At 38.8% G+C, this 13,492-nt stretch overlaps 1 protein-coding gene across 5 annotated transcripts in view; it reads left to right on the top strand.

Annotated features, from left to right (window-relative positions):
* The window catches only part of LOC132130688 (ankyrin-1-like), a 102,184-nt gene that overhangs the window by 49,243 nt on the left and 39,449 nt on the right, over positions 1–13,492 (top strand). For all 5 annotated transcript variants that reach the window (XM_059542476.1, XM_059542473.1, XM_059542471.1 and 2 more), the window contains exon 2: positions 11,615–11,716. In XM_059542476.1, the coding sequence (XP_059398459.1) occupies positions 11,615–11,716 (102 nt within the window). The remainder of the gene's footprint in view (positions 1–11,614; positions 11,717–13,492) is intronic.

The raw sequence follows: 13,492 nt of genomic DNA, 5'->3' as shown, positions 1-13,492 counted from the left end.
ATTCAGCCGATTCATTAAAACGGCTGATTCAATCAGAAACAAAGAATTTGACCATGTTAATGAATGAATCACTGAATCATTTATTCAACCAATGCGCCCAAAAAGCTGATTCATTTAATAAGTAAACACCGTCCATTGCTCAGAGATGCAAAACAGTGCTGTGATCTGTTCGGAACTATTTTTGTTGGCAAAATCGAGCAAGACCAAGCAATATTACCGTATTTGAAAGAGAAAACATTACCGTCTCCAGCCGCGAGAGGGCGCTCTATGCTGCTCATTGCTCCTGTAGACTACACTGAACAGCATATAGCGCCCTCTCGCGGCTGGAGATGGTAATGTTTTCTCTTGGTTCTTGGTTCTAAATAAATGCGACTTATAGTCCAGTGCGACTTATATATGTTTTTTTTCCTCAACATGACGTACTTTTGGACTGATGGGACTTATACTCAGGTGCGACTTATAGTCCGAAAAATAAGGTATCTCTAAAATGTAAGTCACTTATTGCTTTACTGAACTTGTATAAAATGATTATTAAATGTGTTCATGCTTCTGCAGAAAAACGGTACTCTTTGTGTGATATAGATTAAGTTAACTAGGCCTACATTAAATTATATAAATATAAAAAGCATACAGAAGCATTTTTGCCATCTACAATTTAGAATGCCTGGAATTTTGAGTTTTAATAGACTAATAAATTAATGTGCGTGCACTCTGTGTATGATTTGTTGATATAGCCTACTTCATAAAGTCAGATTGCACATCATTACAACAACACTTACCATATTATCGCAGATGATGCTGTATATCGCACACCCCAGCCTCGATTTGAGTGGAAAAGTTAAATCAGCCGCAGCTTGTTTGCACATGAGCAAAGGTGTTCATGTTTATGTTCTACTGAATATTTTGTAGTAAGTAAAGAATATACTTAGAGGGAATGTATCGGAGTAAAAGTATACATTTTAATTAGGAAATGTAAAGGAGTAAAAGTAAAAGTTGCCTGAAATGTAAAAACTCAAGTAAAGTACAGATACTCCCCAAAAATTCTTAAGTACTATAACGAAGTATTTTTACTTCGTTACATTACAACACTGTCTTTAATCAATAAATATTTTAAATCTTTCACCCATTTACATAGTAGTTCAAGATGATTTTAAACTGTAAACCAGAATCTGGTTTTTAAGCATCACCACTTTTATCTCCATTATGCACACTATTGTCTAGTGTCTGTCTGCTTCAGAATGTGCTTGTGTGTGTGTGTGTGTGTGTGTGTGTGTGTGTGTGTGTGTGTGTGTGTGTGTGTGTGTGTGTTTGTGTGTGCTGCCATCTGACGGTAGCTTGCAGACTGCCACCCCCTGACACTGCATTCCTGCTCCTGTGGAGAGGGTTTGGCCCCAGGGGAGGAGGCGGAGTCAGTGGCCATGTGCTGGTGGGAGCTCAGCAGGCGTCTTACACGCGACTCTCTGACTCCCTGACTCTTGGACATACATCTCTCCTCCTCCCTCTCTCCTACTCCGTCTTAATTCCTTTCTCTCTCATTCTCTTTTAATCCCTCTTTTTCTCTCCATCTTCCACTTTGTGCATCTTGGAAAAAAACACATACACATAAAGAGATGACAAGAATTTAATGAGAATGCTGGGAAATCAGCCATTAATAGTGTGATTATGTGCATAAAGATTTTGTGTGAGTGTTGAGATGAACGATCATACCCAGCACTAATATTGAGGTTTGAAACAGAGGTGGACGTCTGCACATAAAGGTGATGTAATTAGGAGACTCTGAGGGGCTCTACCCAGCATGTTTTGCAGTCAGGCCTTTTGCAGTCCTCGTGAATATTGAAGAGGAAGTGCCAGGCTCTGCAATCTGATGTGACTGAGAAGATCTGCAGCTTCTGTAAGAGGACAGAGAGAAAGAGAGAATGTAATACAGGTGCATGATTGAAGAGATGGCGTGTTCAGAGTAGAGGAAGAGAGAAATAAAAGGGAGGAGGGAGGAGTAGTGATACACTGAATGGAGGGATGGGATCTGAATACAACTGGTTGATTTTAATTATTTATTATTAAACGGATATTAACAACTCAATTTTGTAATCGCTTGGAATTACGAACATACATAGCCTTTTATTATTAAATTCAGATCCAATTATCATTCATAATGTTTCTTATTTTTGTTATGTATAAAATGGTGGCAAAAGCAATACACAGTAATATACCACACTGTATAATGTATTTTGTTCAGTTTACTTAAATTGTTCAAACTTAAAGGGATACTCCACCCCAAAATAAAAGTTTTGTCATTAATCACTTATCCCCATGTCGTTCCAAACCCGTAAAAGCTTTGCTCATCTTCAGAACACAATTTAAGATATTTTGGATGAAAACTGGGAGGCTTGTGACTGTCCCATAGACTACCAAGTAAGTTACACTGTCAAGGTCCAGAAAAGAATAAAAGATGGCGTCAGAATAGTCCATCTGCCATCAGTGTTTCAACCGTTAAATTACGAAACAACGAGAATACTTTTTGTACACGAAGAAAACGCTGCCTGCATTCAGCTCATAATCTACAAAATGGCACTACAGTGTTGTGTGAGAAACAGAAGAGAGGAATTGTTGAATAAAGTCGTTATTTTTGTTTTCTTTGTGTACAAAAAGTATTCTCATCGCTTCGTAATGTTACGGTTGAACCACGGAGGGCAGATGGACTATTCTGACGACATCTTTCATACTTTTCTGGACTTTGACAGTTTCACTCACTCATAGCAGTCTATGGGACAGTAAAAACAAAAAAAAAACAAAACAAAAAAAAACATTCCAAACATGTCATTCCAAAACCGTAAGTCCTCTGTTCATCTTCGGAACACAAATTAAGATATTTTTTATGCATTCCGAAAGCTCTCTGATGCTCCTATAGACAGCAAAGGTTACATGATCAATGTCCAGAAACATAGCAAGGAGATCTGTAAAATAATCTATGTGACATCAGGGGTTCAACCGTAATATTGCAAAGCTACAAGTATACTTTTTGTGCGCCTTTGTGTGTAACTGTTATTAGTAGTTGTCAAACAAAAATATCTTTAGCATTCTTTTTACTTTGTAATGTATTGAAGAAATGAACCTCATATATGTATGTACTGCTATGGAATAAACATTTGTATCTCCTAAAGTGAGCATATTACAGCAGGTATGGGTCTATAATATGATGGTGCATTTTTGAATTTGCACTAATGGCTTGTTGTGGACTTTTAGCGCTGTTGTAGTCATGCTAGCCTTAATAATATTGTTCCATAATTATAGCTCTTTATTTATAGATCTGCAGAACACTGTGACCTTCTAAGGATTGTTTTACAAGGCTTTGTATTTCTGCTTCCTGTCATTGCATGGACCCAGTGGCTGCTGCTTTGGCAGTGCCTGACCATTCAATCAAACCGAACATACTGAGCTCTAACATTTTGTTTGTTCATTTAAGTGTGTGTGAGAGGCACAGCTGCATGAGCGTGTGTTACAAATGGCTACCCAAGCACCACTATGTAGGTTTCTCTTTCTGTAGAAGTGGGTCTCAAAGCAAACCCTGGAGGCTTTATTACTGCGATTGATCATTCTTGGCCTACTGGTGTCGAGCTCCAAATGACGCTTTTATCACTATTTTTAGTGAGTGTGTGAGAATGTAAAGGTGTGTGAGAAGCCAGACAGTTGAATTGTGTTGAATGTGGCCGTGACCCTTTTCTATTCACTGGTTATATATCCCTCATAATTACTCTGGCAGATGATGTCATCACTGAACTTTCCGAACTGCGTGTTAATCCGTATCTGCGCTAGTGATACATGAGGGATTATGCAAAATATATTAATTGACTGCTCTTGCACTTTATTTAAATGAGAAACTTGACGTTATGCTGACAGTTGCCGAGAGGAACTCAATTCCTCCAGCACTCAGTATACTTCTTATATATACGTCTGGGTTTGACTCGCCTTTCCTTAACAGAAGAGTCATAAACAGTCTGGATTTTTTTGCTGTTTTTGAAACCTTTTTCTTAACAATAAGCATCTGGGTTCTAGAAAAGCGCATTATAAATAAAATGTATTATATATATATATATATATATACAGTACAGACCAAAAGTTTGGAAACATTACTATTTTTAATGTTTTTGAAAGAAGTTTCTTCTGCTCATCAAGCCTGCATTTATTTGATCAAAAATACAGAAAAAAACAGTAATATTGTGAAATATTATTACAACTTAAAATTATAGTTTTCTATTTGAATATACTTTAAGAAAATAATTTATTCCTGTGATGCAAAGCTGAATTTTCAGCATCATTACTCCAGCCTTCAGTGTCACATGTAACATCCAGTCTATCACATGATCATTTAGAAATCATTCTAATATTCTGATTTATTATGAGTGTTGGAAACAGTTCTACTGTCTAATATATTTGATGAATAAAAGGTTAAAAAGAACTGCATTTATTTAAAAAAAAAATCTAATAATATATATTCTAATAATATATTTTCTTTACTATCACTTTTTATCAATTTAACACATCCTTGCTGAATAAAAGTATTGATTTTATTTAAAAAGAAGAAAGAAAAAAATTACTGACCCCAAATTACTGACCAGTAGTGTATATTGTTATTACAAAATATTTATATTTTAAAAACATAGCTTCTTTTTTTTTTTACTTTTTATTCATCAAAGTATCCTAAAAAAGTATCACATGTTCTGAATAAATATTAAGCAGCAGAACTGTTTCCAACTTTGATAATGAATCATCATATTAGAATGATTTCTAAAGGATCATGTGATAATGATCCTAAAAATTCAGCTTTGCATCACAGAAATAAATGATAATTTAAAGTATAATAAATTTAAAAACAATTATCTTAAATTGTAATAATATATCACATTATAAAACATTTATAATGTTGGATATATATATATATATATATATATATATATATATATATATATATATATTTATATATATATATATATATGTAACATATATTTCCTTTTTAATGGATATTTGCTATGTGCAATAAATAGCAATATGTCCTTCATCTTACATGAATTTATTTGAACAGAAAACCAGAAAAATTTAGGTCACAGAATTTGTTTTGCTCTCTGAATCTTCATGTGCTCAGAGTCAGCGTGGTCCCTGCATCGATACATGCCACGCATTTAGGCTTTTGTGAATCTTGAAAATGATGTCATCGCTCTCTAGCAACGCTTAGCAACCATTCTTGCAGTGCGCCCAGAGCTGGAATCCCTTTAATGCGACTGGGTTTCTGCAGTCACCCTCTCAAGATCGAAACAAAATTGTGACCTTGTTGTGGAATTCTCCCTCTTATTCCTTAAAAAGGTCAATTGTGCTGTTAAGTGTGAAGCTGTTAGCACACTTTTGTGTTGCATTCAAAAAGAAACCACTTAGATTGTGTTTATATATTTTCATGTGCTCATACTTTAAACGTTTAAAATGACTCATTTAATGAAGCATCATTTCATGATCTATTTGCTTTACCACAGTGAACATGCAGTTTCAATGTTTTCACCTGCCCATATGTGTTCATGTGTCTCATGTGTGTGTCTGTGTGTATTAACACACTCTGTCTTTGTGTTATTGGTGTCTTCTAGGCTCATGTGGTTCAGCACTGGCTTGTGCATCAGGACAGTAGTTTGAGGGAAGAGGCTCAAGGTGGAAAATGGCACTTTGATGGAAGAGTAAATATCTTAGTACGGCCTCTCAACACTTTACTTTCCTCTCTCCTGACAATTTGTCTGTGTTTGTGTGGCTTCTTAATCATTTCTGTCTGTGGTACTCGTGAGGTTGTTATGGATCTGGTTGAAGGTCTTGTGTTTGAATGTTGTTATGTGGCTTATAACTTCAGTTAGCTTCGCTAGTGTTCCTGTAGTGTTTCTTCATAATTATCTAATTCTTAAAGGCTCTCATTGTGTTTTATGTTTGTGATTTTATTCATATTCCTGACATGTGATTCTGTGTTTAAGTGCGTGTTTTTGTGTTTATCAAATGGTTTTTGCAGTAAAATCTGGGAAGGGTTATACAGCCATTTCCAAGTGATTTGAAGTCCATCATTCCACAGAAAAGTGGAGGATTTTTTTCAAGTGGAAGACATTCATGACAGACACCAGTCATCCCAGGAGTGGACAGGAAATTCACCTCATGGTCAGATCATACACTAGAAATTGCAGACAACCCAATAACTACACCTCAGACTCCACAGGCCTCAGTTAACATGTTAAATGATAAAGTCTGTGACAGTGCAATTAGAAAAAGATCAGACAATATGGCATGTTAGAAAGGGTTGCCAAAAGAAAGCCTCCTCTCTCTAAAAAGAACATGGCAGGATTGCTTAGGTTGAATCTGATCAAGACTTTTGAACAACTATTGGAGGAGTGATGATTAATTTAAGCTTGTTTTGTAGCCATGGGAACTGAGCACCTCACAGTCATTTAGTCGATTATGAACTCCTCTGTATACCAAAGTATTACAGAGTCAAATGTGAGGCTGATCCGTCCGACAGCTAAAGCTTGTCCAAGATTGGGTCATGCAACAGGACAATGATCCCAAGTACACCAGCAAATCTACAACAGAAAGGCTGAAAAAGAAAAGAATCAAGCTGTTACAATATAGCCTAGTCAAAGTCCAGACCTCATCCTGACTGAAGTGCTGTGCATAAACAAATGCTGTTAAACCTCAATAAACTGAAGCAAAGTGAATCAAAATTGTGAGATGTGAGAGACTGATGAAGTCATACAGTCATACAGAAATGTTTGCAGAAATGCAAAAAGTGGATCTATAAGCAATTGAATCATAGGGGGTCCTTAGTTTGTCACACATGACCTTTCCATATGGGCTTTAGGTCTGCTAAATAAATAATTACATAGTGTATATATATATATATATATATATATACACACACACATACATATACAGTGGATATCAAAATGAGAGAACAATCTATTAATACTTGATTTTTTTTCCGAAATACTGTTAATCTTCATAGCTCAAATTTTGAAGGAATCGTGGGTATTCCACTGTTCCACTAATGTGTTTGACAAAATATGCAATGCATTTCAACTCGTTTCACTAGTTTCAACTACAACTAATAACACTAGTTTCTCACACACTGTGCTAGTGTGATCTTTGTCCACTCTTCTTCCACAGTTCAGTAACTGTAGTGAGTTTCTTAGCCATAACTTTTTCACCAAGGATTTTCAGTCAGGTTAGGTAAGGACTCTTGCCCTGCCATTTTCAATATTTCAGGGTTCTCTTTCAAGCATACGTTTCGGTGTCTCACTATGGGATACGCCCCTTCCGCGTATTCCTCAGAAGCCCAATTCCATTACGCCAGCCCCAATTGGCTGGCAGACATGACGTTGTGTCAGGGAGTGGCTCCCTCCTCGCGGTATAAAACGAGCGACGCAATGTCATTACGACATTCAAAAACCTCTTCTCGCTTCACACCAGAAGCCTACCCAACTCTGATAGCTATCAACTAGTCTCCACGCTGGTTGCTGGCTAATCATTCTGGTACTGTGCGTATAGACGATCTGTTGGCCACCACGCCGCTTTCGCCTACCCCTCAATCGGCATTCCAGCTCATTGTCAGGGTCATTCAGTACCGCGACTATGGCTGCAGCAATGCAGACTAACGTAGCTAGCGAGGGAGATCCGCGGATTTGCTCATGCGGGAACAAGATCTCATGCAAAGACACACACCATGGGTAGCTCATCTTAGACTAGACCCGTTACGGCATTCCCGGAGGAGAGTGAGAGTGACGTCAGCGGCAGTCTTGTCACTGCGTCACTGGCAGCGCCCGTGCTTTCTGGTACAAGGGGTGCCGATGGGCGTTGTCCAGACCAGGAAGGTCATAACGACGGATGCGTCGTTGTCCGGCTGGGGGGGCATTCACAAGGGCAGGGCAGTGAATGGGAGATGGGGTCCCCATCTGAGCCACTGTCACATAAACTACTTGGAAATGCTGGCCGTCTTTCTAACATTGAAGTATTCTTCTCTCTGAAGGATCAGAGCGCGCCTCTGGGAATACACGCAGTGGCGCACGAGTGGCCTCGCGTTCTCCTATACGCGTTCCCACCGATTGCATTGATATCTCCAGCCCTTCACAGAGTGAGGGAGGAGGGCCTGAGAATGATACTGGTAGCTCCGCGGTGTCCAGGGAAATTCTGGCTGACAGAGATCATACATATGCTGTACGCAGAGCCATGGTCCCTGCCACTGCGCAGGGATCTGCTGTCACAGGCGGGAGGGGAGATATTTCATCCTCATCCAGAGCGCCTGGCACTGTGGGCCTGGCCAGTGAGTGGTTATATATGAATGCGGCTGGTCTGCCAGACAGTGTTATTAGAACTATACAGAATTCTAGGGCCCTGTCCACTCGTTCACTCTATGAATGTAAATGGGCGTTGTTTGAGCGTTGGTGCGCGTCTAGACACGTAATTCCCTTTCAGTGATCAGTGGCAGTGATCCTATCATTTCTGCAGGATATGATAGATCAGGGTAAAGCATTCTCGACAATAAAGGTGTTTCTGGCCACTATATCTGCCTGTCATGTAGGTTTTGATAACAAAACTGTGGGGCAACACCCGTTGGTGTCCCGGTTTATGAAGGGTGCGCGTCGCGCTTTGCCAGTCTCAAAACCGATCTCTCCGTCATGGGATCTGGTTCTGGTGTTTGATGCGCTTTCAGTGACTCCATTTAAGCCACTGGACAAAGCTGACCTGAAATTATTGTCGTTTAAGACGGCACTGCTGTTAGCTTTGGCTTCAGCGAAGCGCGTAAGTGAAATTCATGCACTTTCTGTGAATTCAGCGTGTACGAAGTTTATGCCAGGGGACGCAGGGGTGATTTTTGAAACCTAATCCTGCTTTTATGCCAAAAGTGGTCAATTCTATTGTTCCTCTCAAGTTAAGAGCCTTTAACCCACCGCCTTTTGCTTCAGCAGAACAGCAAAGGCTGAATACGTTATGTCTGGTGCGTGCTTTACGCATTTACAGTACATGGAGAGGACTAAAGGGTCCAGAGAGAATGATCAGCTGTTTGTGTCTTGGGTGAAGCCGTGTATGGGGAAGCCGATTACTAAACAGCGTTTATCCCACTGGATAGTGGAGACAATTTCTCTTGCATATTCCAGTAAGGGTCTTACGCCTCCGTCTGGTTTACGTGCTCATTCAACAAGAGGAATGTCGACGACATGGGCCCTCTTTAAAGGAGTTACGTTACAAGATATTTGTGATGCGGCGAGTTGATCCTCACCGGATGAACTGGATGTTACAGCTCAAACGTTTGCACATGCCTTTTTGAGTGTTGGATCTTAAGTGTTAATCAGCCCAGTAATAGTTCTTTGGTTGGCAGGAGACTTCGAGACAGGCTATCTGGCAATACGGGAGTTAGGATATCCCATAGTGAGACACCGAAACGTATGCTTGAAAGAGAACAATTAGTTACTTGTGTAACCCTGGTTCTCTGATAGCATTAAGTGAGGTGTCTCACCAGATCACCCTCCTTGCTGTGTGAAGCGAGGAAGAGGTGTGCTTGTTTTGAATGTCGTAATGACGTTGCGTCGCTCGTTTTATACCGAGAGGAGGGAGCCACTCCCTGACGCAACGTCATGTCTGCCAGCCAATTGGGGCTGGCGTAATGGAATTGGGCTTCTGAGGAATACGCAGAAGGGGCGTATCCCATAGTGAGACACCTCACTTAATGCTATCAGAGAACTGGGGTTACGCAAGTAACCTATTGTTCTTAGCTTCAAGGAAATGGTTGCAGGGAAGGAACCGCATGTTGCTGAAGGAAATTTCTGATAAACAAAAAAAAAGTTTCTCATCAATAAAATAAAAAAAAATTGAGAGTCTATCACTAAAGTGAGAGTCCACACAACATGTTCCTCAAAAAAAAGTGAGCCTTGCCTTTTGATTTTTTTTTGCTAATGAGAGTTTTGTCACTACGGAGTGTGCTTTCAGTCCAACTTCTTTTAAACGAGCCGAGACAAATCCATACCCTGTTCAGCGCTGAACTGGCGAGCATTTTCAGCTGCAGTGTTGAACTGATTGCCCATTGAGTGTCTCTGCATTATCCTGTCTTCTCAAGCATTTGTCTTGCGTGAATGACCAGCCTTTTTGGGGGACTTGAATGAATTAGTGTCATTGTAAAACTGCAATATTTGAGAAATCACAGATTTGGAATAATCAGCTTCTCTTGCAGGGGCTGAAAGGGTCATCCCTTTGGCCTTCATCTAAACAATCTCCTATCACAGGAATGGAGGGATATGTGAATCAAAAAAGATTGTGCATACTAACTGATAAAAATTTGTTAATTTAAAATAAAATAAAATAAAATCCTAAAGTGATTCAACAGGTGCCCTCAGAAAGATATGATGGCACACACACACACACTATTACTGCACAGCAGTGTTGATGGATGCATTTTGCTATTCTGTCACCTGAGGACTGAGAAATGAGGGTTCAAAATGACTTCTTCTGCCTCACTCAATATTCCATCCACTTTTTTCACAGGGGGAGACCAGCCTGTCAATCATTCCCACTCAATAACAGAGCAGAGACAATCTGAAATTTCTAGACTGCAGAGTATCTGACAAATCAATTCAAGGACTCAATATAACTGTGAACACATCAGAGCAAATTGCATTAGTCATCACATGGAAAACCACAAAATATCACTCATGGATTTTTTAATGCCAAGCAGTAGGAATAAAGAAGTCTGGGTAGGGAACCGTAACGAAGTAGCAAAATAATCAGGGTGATATAGAGTCATGTTTTTGAAAGATTTCAGTACAGATGTGAATCTGAAAAGCTTTCTCTGTTCTGGACCTGTTAGCATGAACACTACAGTAAATAATTATACAGCAAAATAATGGATACATTATAAATTTTTTACTCACATTTTCACTTTTAATGTCCTAAATAATTTTACAATGTGAAAAATTATTAAATAAATATATAATTATAAATATATATGATATATTAATATATCTTTGCAACATTAAATGGAGTTGCAAAAATAATGCCTGTTTTCTCAAACATGCCCTCTGCCTGCCATTGGTCAAGTACCAGATAGTTCCGCCCACAAACTCACACCATTGGTTGAGCCAATGTTGCTATGTTGGACTGATCAAGAAAATCAGCCTTCAGTACAAATGGCTTTCTTTGTCTCCACAAAATGATCTGGGTTATTTTTAAAAATGTACACACTGTTGCTTTAAAGCAAGTGCTGATATGTTATTAGGGGCATAACCAGCCCTGTACATAACATCACACTCCATAACTTTGGTAAAAGATTTAGATGATTTAGATGATTTTACACAGAGAAAAACTAATTCAGTAACTGATGGGTTATACTGTTATATGGCTCCTGAGCCGGCTGAAACTAGATCTTCTCATCTTCTCTGTGGACATGCACAACACAGAATTAATTCCTAATTAGAGCTTTAAGTCAGGCAGTATTGCTGATGTTTTATTAAGTACTAAACAGTCAAAAGAAATGTCCAAAAATCTTAATTTAACAATCCATTTGTCGATTAAGATTTGGATTTAGTTTTCATTTCCTCTTCTATTTCAGACAGACACATCAACCAGTTTCCTCCGTGCTGCACGCTCGGGTAATCTGGAGAAGGCTCTGGACCATATCAAAAATGGAATAAACATCAACATAGCCAATCAGGTGAGGAAAAGAAATCCATGCTGCAATGACTAGCATCAAGCATGTGAGTGTATGTGTTTCTGTGAGTAGTATGTTTAAAGTGATTACAGATATGAATTAGACCACAAATCATGCAAGATGTTGAGGATATTTGTGTTATTGATAAAACATCTAAAAGAATCCTATAGATTTACGTTGGAGGGAAAAATACAACTACATAAAACACCCCAGCAACTCCATTGCGATGTGCTTAACGCTCCTGTTGTGTTGGGGTCAATTTGACCCGTACTCAATTTTCAAACTGCTTGAAATAGACTAAACTATTTATTTCTTGTTGAAATTTTGTGAAGATTTTTATTTAGGATCATGAATGGAGATATAGATGTATTTTGGAAATGATGTACAAAAATTGCTACGACTTCTGTGTTGGGGTCATATTAACCCCTCCATTAAGCCCCCAAATGTTTTCTGGAGTAATGATGAATAGCCGCTGAAATTTCAGCTTGGCAAAAGATAAATTCTGAAGGCATTCTGATCTTGAAAAGCTTCACTGTTTCTTTTTCTAGCAGAGTTTCACCATCAATAAATCTGTCAAAAAATGTCCCTTTTAATGTTAAATAATATTTTTACATATTTGTAGTTATTTGCACAGTTATGAGTAGTCATTACTTATTTCATGCAGGAATTGTGTTCTTAAAAATTAAGATTAAAACAATAAGAATTGCATATCAAAAATGGAAGGGAATTATTAAAATTCTTAACATATTTTATATTTTTTAGTCGCTGGCAAGCTACAATACAGGTTCTATGTTTTACTTGAATGTTTAGTATTTTTTAAAGTGTTGACTTTTGGCAAAATGCAAGGAAGCCAATGTGGGTCCACTATTTGACCCCTAACACAGATGTTATTCCCAGTTTTTGAACACAAGAGAGAGTTAAAATCACTCAGAATACCTTAGCAGCTGCATGTCTTACATTTATGCCTTCAAAGCCCAAAGTAACTTTGAAGCCCATTAATAGTACAGCCTAAATTCAGAAAGAGCTATAAATTCATCATCATGTAGATCAGGTTTCACATTTGTGTGTTTTTGTTTGCTTGTGCCAGTGTGTTTTCTCGTCTGTATTAACCTCCCAATGTTCTTGTGGTTGGACAGTACAGCTGTGTTTACAGTGTCAGTGCAGAACTGTATTCAATGCCCTAATCAGTAAATTGCCATAATTAATCACACCAGCACGTCTTCCTCCTTTAACCCCCTCACCGGTCATGCTTTTGCGCCCACATGCATCATAACACTCCATGTTACTTGCTTTAAATAGCATATTGTGATATTTGCAGAAGAGCTATGTTTGGTTCTCAGAGACGGGTTAGTGAATGGACCAGAGAGGTTGGCTGGCTTCCAGCATTGAAAAGCTCTGAAAATGAACGCCCACTCTGTATGCTTGCAGCACACACACACTCACATCGACTACTACACCACCTTTTACCATCATTCACAGACAGGACTGCATCGGGAACTTGCACGGCCTCCTCGACTCAATTTCCATGGGTCTTGGAGGTATTTATAGTTACGTGTTTCAATAAACTGAAGGTGTACTTCCCCTGTGTGATGCTGATATCACAGTGCCAATGTCTCTGTGCTGTCGCAACACATTTTGTGAAGAGCTTAGACCGCTTTTGACAGTGAGACCGATTAAGCCCTCACTATGGGTGCTTTGGGACTAGAGAACATTTGAGAATCAGCAAAAACGAAGTTTTAAGCTAAGAGCATGTGCTTAATTCCCACCTCAGCTATAAGC

The sequence above is a fragment of the Carassius carassius genome, chromosome 47, assembly GCF_963082965.1.
Source record: "Carassius carassius chromosome 47, fCarCar2.1, whole genome shotgun sequence".
NCBI classification, from domain to species: Eukaryota; Metazoa; Chordata; class Actinopteri; order Cypriniformes; family Cyprinidae; genus Carassius; species Carassius carassius.
The sequence above is the reverse complement of the archived record's forward strand: the minus strand, read 5'-3'. Positions and strand labels throughout refer to the sequence as shown.